Source organism: Scyliorhinus canicula, chromosome 18 (assembly GCF_902713615.1).
Source record: "Scyliorhinus canicula chromosome 18, sScyCan1.1, whole genome shotgun sequence".
NCBI lineage: Eukaryota > Metazoa > Chordata > Chondrichthyes > Carcharhiniformes > Scyliorhinidae > Scyliorhinus > Scyliorhinus canicula.
The window spans coordinates 98166188-98178831 of NC_052163.1; the positions used below are offsets into that span (position 1 = coordinate 98166188).

The 12644-nt window shown below is 45.1% G+C and overlaps 1 protein-coding gene across 2 annotated transcripts in view; it reads right to left on the reverse strand.

Moving 5' to 3' along the window:
- The window catches only part of LOC119953042 (ras-related protein Rab-11B), a 151614-nt gene that overhangs the window by 103621 nt on the left and 35349 nt on the right, over positions 1-12644 (reverse strand). Inside the window, exon 5 of one of the 2 annotated variants that reach the window (XM_038776842.1) lies at positions 11799-12609. The exons of the other annotated variant lie outside the window; for it this stretch is intronic. Coding sequence (XP_038632770.1) covers positions 12467-12609 — 143 coding nt within the window. The 3' untranslated portion in view covers positions 11799-12466. Of the gene's footprint in view, positions 1-11798; positions 12610-12644 lie in introns of those variants that run through there. 2 annotated transcript variants of the gene reach the window in all.

Sequence of the window (12644 nt, forward strand, 5' to 3'; positions counted from 1 at the left end):
ATGAAAATGGAATAGTGTAGGTCAGATAGGCTTCAGATGGTTTCACAGGTCGGCGCAACATCGAGGGCCGAAGGGCCCGTACTGCACTGTAGTGTTCTATGTTCTATGTTCTAAACTTCTCCAGAACTGCAAACAGTTAGCTCCATTCAACTCTATTGAATGCCCTTTCTGAGTCTAGAGACACGATTATTCCCGGGTCCAGCCCCAACACTAGTGTGAGAACCACATTAAGTCACCACCTCAACAGTTTTCTGCCCTTCACAAATCCTGTCTGGTCTTCCCCCACTACCTCCAGGAGGCAGGGTTCCAGGCTCAACGCTAAGACTTTGGCCAAAGGTTTCACATCCACATTGAGCAGAGATATTGGGTGGTATGACTCTGTGGAGTCCTTATCCTTTTTGAGATGGAGGGAGATGGGCGCCTGCCCCAGTGCATCTGGGAGACACCCCCATGCCAATGAGTCGTTAAATATCCCCAGCATCAATGGGCCAGCTGATCCGTTAACTTCTTATAGAATTCTACCGGGAACCCATCCGGCCCTGGCACCTCCCCCGGCGCATCTTTCCTTCTGCATCTTTCCCAAGGCCCTGTGGACTCCTTGCAATCCCATTGGTGCCTCCAATTCCTCCTGCAACTCCTCCCCACCTGCGTAAACTCCCAAACCCTCGAAGAACACTACCATCCCCTGCTTGTCCTCTGGTGGCCCTGACTTATAGAATCCCTCATAAAAAGGTGGGTTGGGGGCAGTAAGGTGGCGCAGCGAGTAGCACTGCTGCCTCACGGCACCGAGGTTCCAGGTTTGATCCCGGCTCTGGGTCACTGCCTGTGTGGAGTTTGCACATTCTCCCCGTGTCTGCGTGGGTTTCAACCCACAACCCAAAGATGTGCAGGGTCGGTGGATTGACTATGCTAAATTGCCCCTTAATTGGAAAAAAATTATTGGGTACTCTAAATTTATTTTAAAAATTAAATTTTTAAAAAGGTAGGTTGGTTTCTGGGGAAGAAATCAACCCACCCCTGGCTCCCACATCTGCACACTTTTCCTGTCACCTTAACTGATGAGAAAGCAGGCGGCTAGCCTTCTCCTCATACTCATATACCGTTCCCTTTAAGCACCTCAGCTGGCCCACCGCTCGACCAATGGAGAATAGGTCAGACTGCATTTGCAGTTTCTTCCTGCAAGCCCAAAGCTCTGGTGTCGGGTCACTCCCTATTTACGCCCAAAATCTCGTACACCACCCCCTGGCATTCTCTCCTGGTCTACCTGTCCATGGTGTGGCTTGTACGAGATGATCTTCCCCCTAGTCAACACTTTTAATGCCTCCCACACTGTAGATAGCGAGACCATCCCGTTCTCGTTCCATTTCACATAGTCCTTTATGGCCCTAGAAATCTCGCAAAACGCAAGGTCGATAGAAGTCCCACATCCAGTCTCCAACACGTATGCTGTACCCGCCCCGCCTCCAATTTCAGGTACACCAAATATGGCACATGGGGGAGATGACCACTGCTGAATACTCTGTGCTCTTTACCCTAGGGAGCAGGGTCCAACCCATAACAAAATGGTTGATCCTTTAATACGCTTTGTGTACAGGCAGAAAAAACGAAAACTTCTCCCCCCCCCCCCAGGTGCCTAAACCACAACAAATCTGCCTCCACTCCCCTGGCAATCTCCTCCATGAATGCTGCTGGATCATTTGCCATCCCTGAAAGAACCAGTGATCTCGGCCTGGAGCAGTCCAACTTCGGATCCAAAATGCAATTAAAATCCCCCCTAAAATCAGTTGCCACGTATCTAATTCCGGAATAGCAGCCAACAACTCTCATAAATGTAACATTGGCCCAATTTGGGCCATACACATTCACCAGCAGCACAGCCCTTCGCTCTAACAATCGGATAACCATCCCCCGATCAGCTTTCACCGGTCCTGTTTCAAAATGAACCCTCTTGCTAACCAGAATCACCACCCGTTGTGCCCTACTGTCAAACCGGAGTGAAAGACCTGGCTCAGCCAGGTTATTCGCAACCCGACCTGGTCCTGCACTCGCAGGTGAACTTCTTGCAGGGGCACCACATCAGCCCTCAAACCCTTTAAATGGGAAAAACCCTTGCTCTCTTCACAGGCAACATTCCAGGTGATCAACCTTGTTGGTGGTCTCTCACCCCCCCCCCCCCCCCCCCCCCATACCTTGAGTCAGCCATTTTTATTCCTCCCAAAATTCCCAGGTCCCAGGCCCACAAGAGATGGCCCCAACCCTAGGGTGAGACAAAGAAAAGCCCTTGGTCATTGTTAGCTCCCCCCCCCCCCCCCCCCCCATCATTGTTCCAGCCCCTCTCTTCCCGGTCCACAGACTGCCTGGTGTCACATCTTCTCCCTTCCCTCTACCACACGAATAAACAGCTAGACCATTGCACAGCACCCAAAGTGGCCTATCAGGCCACAGCCTCTTCCTACTTCACTCTGGTTTGCGAGCCACCCCATCCAGGATACCCCTCCAATATCCCCTCAAACAACAGCCGACACGTCCCTTCTCCCACCACCATGCCCAAACCTCCGCAAGTTCAACAATCCTCTCGCCCCTCCAAATGAAATGTAACAATCCCCTTTTTATTACAGCCCCCCCATCCTAAACGAGCAAGAATGACACAACAGAACACACAGCAGCATGGGTACATTTTACAAACACTCCCTTTCATGCACAGTGTCCATGTAGTCCTCTTCACAGCATTCCCAATTTCTTCTCTCTGATGAAGGCCTCTGACTGCCCCAGTGCGTCAAAGAAGTGATCATTTGAGTCCATTGTGACCGGCAGTCGTGCCGGACGCACCACACCAAATTGCATGCCCTTATTATAAAACACAGTCTTCGCCCTGTTGAAGGCCGCATGCCTCTTCACCAGCTCAGTCCCAATGTCTTAGCATACCCCGCATCATGTTCCTGTCCCAGTCGATATTCCAACTCTTTTTCAGTCACTCCAAGACCTTCTCCTTCCTTTGATATCTGTGAACGTGGATTATCACTGCCCGCGGTGTCTCATTTGGCCTTGGCTTTTGCTGGAGCGCCTGATGTACTCTATCCAAATCTGGAGTGGCAAACACTTCCTTTCCTCCCACCAATTGGGAAAACATTTCGGCAAAATACTGGGTCGGCTTCAATCCATCCACTCCCTCCGGCAGCCCCACCAACCTGAGGTCTAACTGCCGTGACTTACTCTCAAGATCTTTCACCTTGAACCTCAGGCCTTTATTACTCTCTGCCACCAGCATCAACTCCACTTCTAGTGAGGTAAACTGGTCCTTCTGCTGCGGCAAAGCCTCCCCACTCCCTTCAATGTCTCATCTTGTGCTTGCATCACGTTCAAGGTTCTCACCAACTTCATGCATTGGGCCCAAAGCCTCTCGATGATGGCTTTAAAAGATTCCTTCATCTCCATGCCCTGCCACTCAAACTGCCTGACGCATGTTTCCAGCTCCTGCACCATTACCACAGCCAAAGTGTCTAGTGTTTTCTTTTTATAAATTTAGAGTGTCCAATTCATTTTTTCCAATTAAGGGGCAATTTAGCATGGTCAATCTACCTAGCCTGCACACCTTTTGGGTTGTGGGGCGAAACCCACGCAAACACAGGGAGAATGTGCAAATACCACACAGACAGTGACCCAGAGCCAGGATCGAACCTGGGACCTCGGTGCCGTGAGGCAGCAGTGCTACTCACTGTGCCACGGTGCTGCCCCCAAAGTGTCTAGTGTAATGGGCACGGCGGCCATCTTCTCTCATTCACCTTCCTTCAACGGCCTACCCTCCTGAGCTTTCTTAGTGTTGAGCTTCTTCGTCGACGATTTTGAGATACCATCATTGGGAAAGAGTCCACCTACACAACTAACTTGGCTTGGACACCAACACCTGCCCCCCCCCCCCCCCTCCCCCCGGGAAAAAACAGGTTAAATAGATCCCGGGAACCACTTTTTGTGAATCTTGCTCTTACATGGCGTCACCGGAAGTCCCCTTATTTGGTTTTAATGGAGTGAAATTTATTTTAAAAAAGGGAAATAAGAGGCTTCTTGCCTTGTAATCAATTTAATAAAAAATTAAGTTGAGAAAAAATTAAGCAATTGAAATGATGTGATGTAACAGAACTACAACCGGACATCATCTTTTTGTTATTTCCTGTTATGAGGTCAGGTTTCTTCACTACAGGCTACAAGTCAGACAGTTATAAACTTGCCATCTATTGTTGTACTCCTGCATTTTGACCTGGGAAAACTGCTCCAATATTCAAATAATTTAAACAGATACTTTTACTTGAAACAAACTTGGTTTCTGTAGAAGCCAAACACCAGACAATGGCAAAGGGCACAGGGTATTTGATGAATGAGCAGATCACTGTTCACTTGTGTGGTGATCCCACAGATGAAGAATTAGAACAAAGAACAAAGAAAATTACAGCACAGGAACAGGCCCTTCGGCACTCCCAGCCTGCGCTGATCCAGATCCTTTATCTAAACCTGTCTCCTATTTTCCAAGGTCTGCTTCCCTCTGTTCCCCGCCCGTTCATATATCTGTCTAGATGCATCTTAAAAGAAAAAATAAAATTACAGCACAGGAACAGGCCCAATTAGTTGCCTCACTATCCATAAGCAGGTCCAGAGAATGGGTAATTGACTGGTTGTGCCTTTAGCTATTCCTTCTTTTATATTTCTTTGTTGCCGCAAAGAGAAAAGGTGGAGATGCCCACACTCTGGATTCTTGTAAAATATGATGAGAAATTTATTAAGAGGTGTTGCTCATACAATAAAAGATGGAGAATTGCCGAAAGCCCACATTGCTGATGTCACTATACATCATGTGACGCTTAACCAGCAGGAATGTATTCTTTGATACATAACACCACTCCCCTTTACTTAATTAACAACACGATTAATATTATGCAACAGATCCACTTATTCATTGTTTCTATACATATATATCATTCAATAAGACTCTCTGGTGAATGTCTATTCCTTTTTGATAAAAATTGGTGTTCTGAAACTTGACTACTTGAGTGAGACCTTGGAAGGGTCCTCATTCCTTTCTGTAGATGGTATTTCCTGGCTAGTTACCCCAGTAACTGTCACTATAGATGTTTAAAAGTCCTCAGAAATAGAATCTGAACTCACCACTCTGTCTGGTCTCCGTTCCAAAGGAACCTCTTGAGATGTTTCTGCGAACTCACTTCGTGAAGCAAGTCGCTGATCAGCATGATGCCACCAAACTCTTTCATTGTCTGTCTGTACGATGTATGGTAATGGACCTGCCTTTGCTCATAGTTGTACCCATTTCTAGTTGGCGGTGTAGCTCCTGGCTCCTTCCCAGCAATTAGTGCTTGTTGTTGTTGTTTGACAATCTCTGGAATATCAGGTGGAGTTAACAAATCAAATTGTGCTTGTAGTTCCCCTTTGAACAACAGGATTACCAGTGTAATCTGCCTGCATTATAGTATGTACAGCGTTCCAATAAGACATTAGGAATTTGTTCGCTCAACACTTTGATAGAATGGTTTACTGATTGCACAAAACTTTTGGCTAATCCATTCATTACTAGCTGAAATGGAGATGACTTTATATGGTGTACACTGTTTCCCTTCAAAGTAAACTGAGTACCATTGTCACGGAATGATCTTCTCCAGTGTTCCAAGTCTTGCGAATATTTCATCTAGTTTCTCAATGTCTGCTCAGTCATTGTTGACTTCATGACTGCAACTTCTGGCCATTTTGAGTGAGCATCCACAATCACTAAGAACATGTGACCCTCCAGTAGGCCAGCATAATCGATGTGTGTTCTCCACCATTGCTGTGTCGGCCATTCCCACAGATGTAATGATTGTAATGGTGGAGTAGTCCATCATTGTCCACAGGATTAACACTGCCCAACTTCCTCTTCAATTTGAGCATCTAATCCTGGCCACCAAAAATAACTGCGTGTCAATTTCTTATTCTTCACCACACCAGGATGTCCCTCATGCAGTTGGTCAAGGACTCTACCACGCAAGCATGGAGGAATAGTCACACAGATTCCCCATAATAGAATTCCATTCTGCACTGTCAACTCAAGTGTGTGTGTGATTTAGGGCTTGAGGTCTGGATTTCTCCTCTGAACGTGTGGCAGTGTTTCTTTTTGGTCCAAGTGCATCACTTTCCTCATCACTGGATCGGTTCTTGTACGTCTTTGAACTTGAGATGAAGTAACAGGTACATTATCCATAAACGAGAAATACAAGATGTTGACGAAGTGTTCTTCTGATTCATGCTTGACTTGTAACGGTGATCATGACAAAACATTAGCTTCTGCATGCAGGTCTAACTTGCGATATTGGATGTCATAAGTGTGTGTCGTCAATATCAATGACCATCTTTGTAATCTACTAGCTGCCAACGGTGAACGTTTATACGGCCCAAAAATTGTCATCAAAGGTCGATGATCCATCAAAAGTGGGAAATGACGGACAGCACGGTGGTGCAGTGGTTAGTACTGTACTGGGGCTGCGGTGCTGAGGACCCAGGTTCGAATCCCGGCCCTGGGTCACTGTCTGTGTGGGGTTTGCACATTCTCCCCGTGTCTGCGTGGGTTTCACCCCCACGACCCAAAAGATGTGCAGGTTTGGTGGATTGGCCATGCTAAATTGGAAAAAAAAAATTGGTACTCTAAATTTTAAAAAAGGAAAAAAAAGAGGGAAATGACGGGGGCAGCACGGTGGCGCAGTGGTTAGCACTGCAACCTCATGCCGCAGAGGTCCCTAGTTCGATCTCGGCTCTGGGTCACTGTCTGTGTGGAGTTTGCACTTTCTCCCCGCTTGCGTGGGTTTCGCCCCCAAAACCCAAAAAGATGTGCAGGGTAGGTGGATTGGCCACGCTATATTGCCCCTTAATTGGAAAAAAGATGAATTGGGTATTCTAAATTTATTTTAAAAAGAGGGAAATTAACCTTCTTACACTGAAAATGAAGCTCAAAGTTTTGCTGAGTGTAATTCATTTCTGTGCTAGTAAGAGTTTGTGAAGCAAACGCTATCGGCCGTTCCTCTCCTGAAGGTATAATATGCGAGGCAACAGCACTGACCCCCTGGAATGAGGCATCACAAACTAAATACAACTTCAACTTGAGATTATAATATTGAACCATCAGCGCTGAATTCTGTAAAGCTTCTTTTAACTTTGTTTTCACAATATTCTGACCAGTACCATGCCTGTTTGGCACATAGCAAATTGTTTAAGGGCTTCAATCGTTTTACTAAATGCGGCACAAATTTACCATAATAATTAATCAATCTTAAAAACGACCTTAATTGTGCCACATTTTGCTTCTAAGATAGCTGACGTTTTCTTTGGCTCATTGTGTAAGTCATCTTTGTCAATGATATGACCAAGGAAATTTGTGGATGACTTGAAAAAGTCACACTTCTCCTTTTTAACTCTCAGATTGTGGCTCTGTAAATGCTTCAGGGGAGCTCGCAAATTCTCCAAGTGTTCCTGTTCACCCAAACCAGTGATGAGTGTGTCATCTAAATAACATTGCACTCCATTCAGCACACTTATAATTTGATCCATGGATCTTTGAAAAAGAGGAGCAGACGTTATTCCGTAAGGAGGTCTGCTGTAACTAAACAGACCTTTGTGCGCTACGATAGTGAGTAGCGGCTGTGTTTCGCCAGCCACATTCATCTGCAGATGCCCGTGAGATCATTTTTACTGAATTTCTACCCTCCAAAATGTCCGGCAAACAAATCTTCAATCAGCGGCAAAGGATAATGATCTGCGCACAATACTGGGTTAATAGTTGTTTTAAAATCCCCACAAAATCTCACTGAGCCATCATGTTTCAATGCAGTAACCTGTATCAACAGGTTCAATAACTCCTATTCATACTAGTCTTTCTAGTTCTTCAATTTTTGGCCAGATTGGTATGGCTCTAGCTTTGAGACCTTTGGTTCTGCTGTCTGGCTTGATTTTTAGGTGTACCTCAACTCCAGTCATAGAGCCTAGCCAATCTTCGAACACCTCAGAAGTTTCCCTTTGAATCCATTAGTTGATTTACTGCTTCCCAGTTAAGCCTAAACTTTGCCAACCATGTTCTGCTAAATAGAACAAGGAAATTTCCATGGACAACAAGAAGAGACAACTTCACAATCTGTCAATTTGCTTTTACTTTCACCATAATGCATCCTTTTAACCCCACCACCTCATCCCCGCAACCCAGTAACCCCACCTAACCTTTTTGGACACTAAGAGGCAATTTAGCATGGCCAATCCACCTAACCGACATCTTTGAACTGTGGGAGGAAACTGGAGCACCCGGAGGAAACCCACACAGACACAGGGAGAATGTACAAACTCCACATGGACATTGACCAGGGGCCGAGATTAAACCCGGGTCCTCAGCGCCGTGAGGCAGAAGTGCCACTGCGCCACACTTAGGATCACATTTGACGGTTGTAAAGGTGGCTTCAGCTTGGTGATAAATTGTCTCAGATATTAAGTGCTGTGCCCATATCCACTTCCATTTTAATTTCATTATTGTCGAGTTTTGGATATGCCCAAAAACATTGTTGATCGCTCCGCATTGACAAAATACCTAGCTTCAGGCCTGCAGTAGTTTGTTTACCTTGTCTTTTGAGTGATCTTGAGCTTTGTCCACTAATTGATAGACATGACTAGTCTGTTTAGCTGAGTTTTTCTTCTTTCACAGTCTTGGTGTAGGAGAGGTTTTTTGAGCCCAACATGCCTTGTGAATGTGGCCTTTCTTGCCACAGTTCTTGCATGTATTTGTTTTATTTCAGCATTCCCTCACTGAATATCCAACTCACTGAATGTCCAACTTCTGTACAATGGAGACATGGTTACACCTTTACAGCCTTGTTCCTGGTGGTATCCATGTTGTGGCTCTTCGGCCCAGCCCCTGTCTATGAAGCTTCTCTTGTTGTGAGCTCCAGAGATGTAGAACCTTCCACAGCAGAGCTTTTAAGAGTTAAATCACTTAGAGTAAGCAGCTTCCTCTGAATACCTTAACTGTGGAATCCACATGCCAGCCTATCACAAAGAGTATCATGAAGTGTTTCACCAAGTTCGCAGTATTTTGCTAACCTTCTTCAAGTCATATGAACTGTGAAATGCTTTCACCTTTTCCTGACTATAGTGATGGAACCAAAACCTTTCTGTAATCAATAACAGTCTAGGAGAGAAATGCCTAAGATGTGGGCTTATCTCCTGGTTTTGTTGGGTGAACTAGATTTTGTAGCCACATTAATGTTTTACACCATACTCTGCTGAGAAATGTTGCGACCTTTAGGTCTCCGGTGTCTGATTTGTATGAGAAATAATTGGAATCTTTCCTCGTATGACTTCCAAGTCTCTCAGTCTTCGTTAAATGCATCAGTTTTTTTCACACCATTTCGGATCCTGGCTCGTGGGTTTACACTTCAAACAACTTCCTCCCTTCCAATTTTTATGGAAAGTATCCCTTTATTACAAGCAACTAAATTATTTCTGTTTTGCCTGATTGTAGTTCGTCTTTAAACACCCCCCTCGAGTCGTGGCCTGTGCAGGGTCAGCAGAGATCTAAATCCCATTCCCTGCAGCCCTTTTAGCTTCATCACATATGTGCTCTCTGCAGCCCAGACCCCACTCACTTCAGCACAAGCAAGTTTCCCCCGGCTGTCGGTCTTCTTACTCACAGCTGTAGTCAATTTTTTTTTTAAACCTTCAGCATCGGCGGCAGTGCTTTGCTCGATGTGTGTGTGAGGGACTCTGGTCCTGAGAATCTTCCATTGTTCCCGATGTCACTACATATCACGTAATGCTTAACCAGCAGGACAGGGCAGCACGGTAGCATAGTGGTTAGCACAACTGCTTCACAGCTCCAGGGTCCCAGGTTCGATTCCCGGCTTGAGTCACTGTCTGTGTGGAGTCTGCACGTTTTCCCCGTGTGTGCGTGGGTTTCTCCGGGTGCTCCGGTTTCCTCCCACAGTCCAAAGATGTGCGGGTTAGGTGGATTAGCCATGCTAAATTGCCCTGAGTGTTGGATGGGGTTACTGAGTTATGGGGATAGGGTGCTCTTTCCAAGAGCCGGTGCAGACTCGATGGGCCGAATGGCCTCCTTCTGCACTGTAAATTCTATGAAATCTATGACTGGTTTCTCGGATACATAACATCTTCCCATTGAAAGAGTCATCATGAGCGGTCTGTTCGAGGGAAGGACATAAGGAAAATTGGACTACTCTTTAAAGAAGTAGTAAGGGCACAAAGTGCACTATTAATTTGCAGTGTTAATTTTGTGACTCTTATTAACCAACCAGTTAATACATTTTTATTCTTTGAATCTGAATTGACATCTTGCACTACATAGGGGCGTGGTTAGCACTGTTGCTTCACAGAGCCAGGGTCCCAGGATCGATTCCCAGGTTGGGTCACTGTCTGTGCGGAGTCTGCACGTGCTCCCCATGTCTGCGTGGGTGTCCCTTCCGGGTGCTCCGGTTTCCTCCCACAAGTCCTGAAAGACGTGCTTGTTAGGTGAATTGGACATTCTGAATTCTCCCTGCGTGTACCCGAACAGGCGCCGGAATGTGGCGACTAGGGAATTTTACAGTAACTACATTGCAGTGTTAATGTTAGCTTACTTGTGACAATAATAAAGATTATTATTATTTAAGGAAGCTGACATAAACATGAGATGAAAGGAATAGAAAGATATGCAGATGTACATTTTCCATTTCTATGCAAATGATGCTGTGCGGTTATGTGAAGTATTTAGCTGTTTAGTTGTTTTTAGTTGTTTATTCAGTTTGTATTTCCTCCAGGAATCAGTTAATTTAGAGTCATTTGGCACCTCAGCAGAGAAGGGGGAATTTAAGATTTGAAACATGTTACAGCATTGCTTGAATTTTGTTTCAGAGGGGGTTGAGGAAGAAGCGTAATAGGGGCTGGTTTAGCACAGTGGGCTAAACAGCTGGCATGTAATGCAGAACAATGCCAGCAGCGCGGGTTCAATTCCCGTACCGGCCTCCCCGAACAGGCGGCGGAATGTGGCGACTAGGGGCTTTTCACAGTAACTTCATTGAAGCCTACTTGTGACAATAAGTGATTATTATTATTAATATTTGTAAAGTTGGGGTTTAGCAGGTGATATGGAAAGTCTCAATAATCAGGCATAGGAAGGGCTAGGGCTGGAGTAAGTGAGTTTGAGGGCTTGACAGGCTGACTTTCTGCACTCAGCCTTCAATTCTTAAATCAAATGAACTCATTGAATGCTGATTTATCTTGTGTGAGGGACCTACAGAATGGATTCACTCCTGCAATATGCAACATCTGGCATTTCTTTCCATGGCAAAGTATTATTCAGAGAATTGCCAGGTCATATAGTTGGAGGTCATATAGGTGCAAAAAGGACCAACGTTCTGAGGTTGTGGTGGAGTGGAGGAAGTTTAATTGCACTTACTGGCTCCTACCTTCTCTTCCTACAGTGAAATGCCACATACATCCTCCACTTCCCTAATACTGGCCTACTTTTCAATTCCTACTTTCTACTTACTGGCAGTGGCCATTTCTTAAGCTACTTTCATCTGGAACTCCTCCCTCAGCATCCTTGCCCTATCACTGCTCTTCTTCCTTCAATACCTTGGAAAAAACTCTTCTTCAAAAGTGTTTACACCCACCAAGCCTCCATCTTCTTTCTGCTTGCTGTTCACCCCAGTGCTCTGAACATCACTCTCTGCAGAACCCTATAGACATGTGAGTTGTGATATGAATAGGACACATAGATGGGCACAAGATTTGGTCTCTGATATAGCAGCTTGTTTACTAATAAATAAATACAAGAACAGGCTGAGAACACTCCTAGAATTTCACAATACAATTATTTTTGAATTTTATTAACTATAAAACTGCAGCAGTTCTGTAATATAACAATTATTTCACCATCTTATTTCTGGATAAATAATTTCTCCTTTGAAAGTTCCTTCAGGTTATTGCCTTGTGCCTACTGGTGGTCTGAAACTGAATTATTCATGGTTTACACCATCTATTAAGTCCCACTTGGAACTAGAATGAGACAATCCCAATCTCTCCTCCTTCAGGCCCAAAAGCCAGAAGAGAGGCAAAGCTTTCATCACAGCAACTAGGCCCCGAAATAGAGAGGGAAAGCATTTCAGCTGGCCCAGCATAGTTAACTTCAACTGAGGCTAAGGGGCTGTAGACCCATCATGGAATTAGTGACAGCATATTTCCAGGTCTAATGGAGAGGAATCTTGTGCTATCATCAGTATGTTTCAAGCAATTCATTGCTGCTTATTTTGAAAATTTGAAATATTTGTTCTGTAGTTGCAGCGAAATAAAATTCAAAAGAAACAGATTAAATCATATTGGGCATTGGAAAGAAGCGTTCCAAACACACTACAATGCACAGGCAGGAGTAGGGAACCAGAAGGGCAGCTGCAGCAGGTCACATATTCTGGCAACATTGCAGTTTATTAGATTTCTGCCCGTCGCTTGTTGGGGGGACATCAATCTCCACCACATCGCTGCCGGGTGACTCGTGAGTCAATCGGTCCGAGATCTGCTTCTGAGAAACTATGCGATAAATTTCTGGAAAAGAAAAATCATTTTAGTTACTCTGGAAT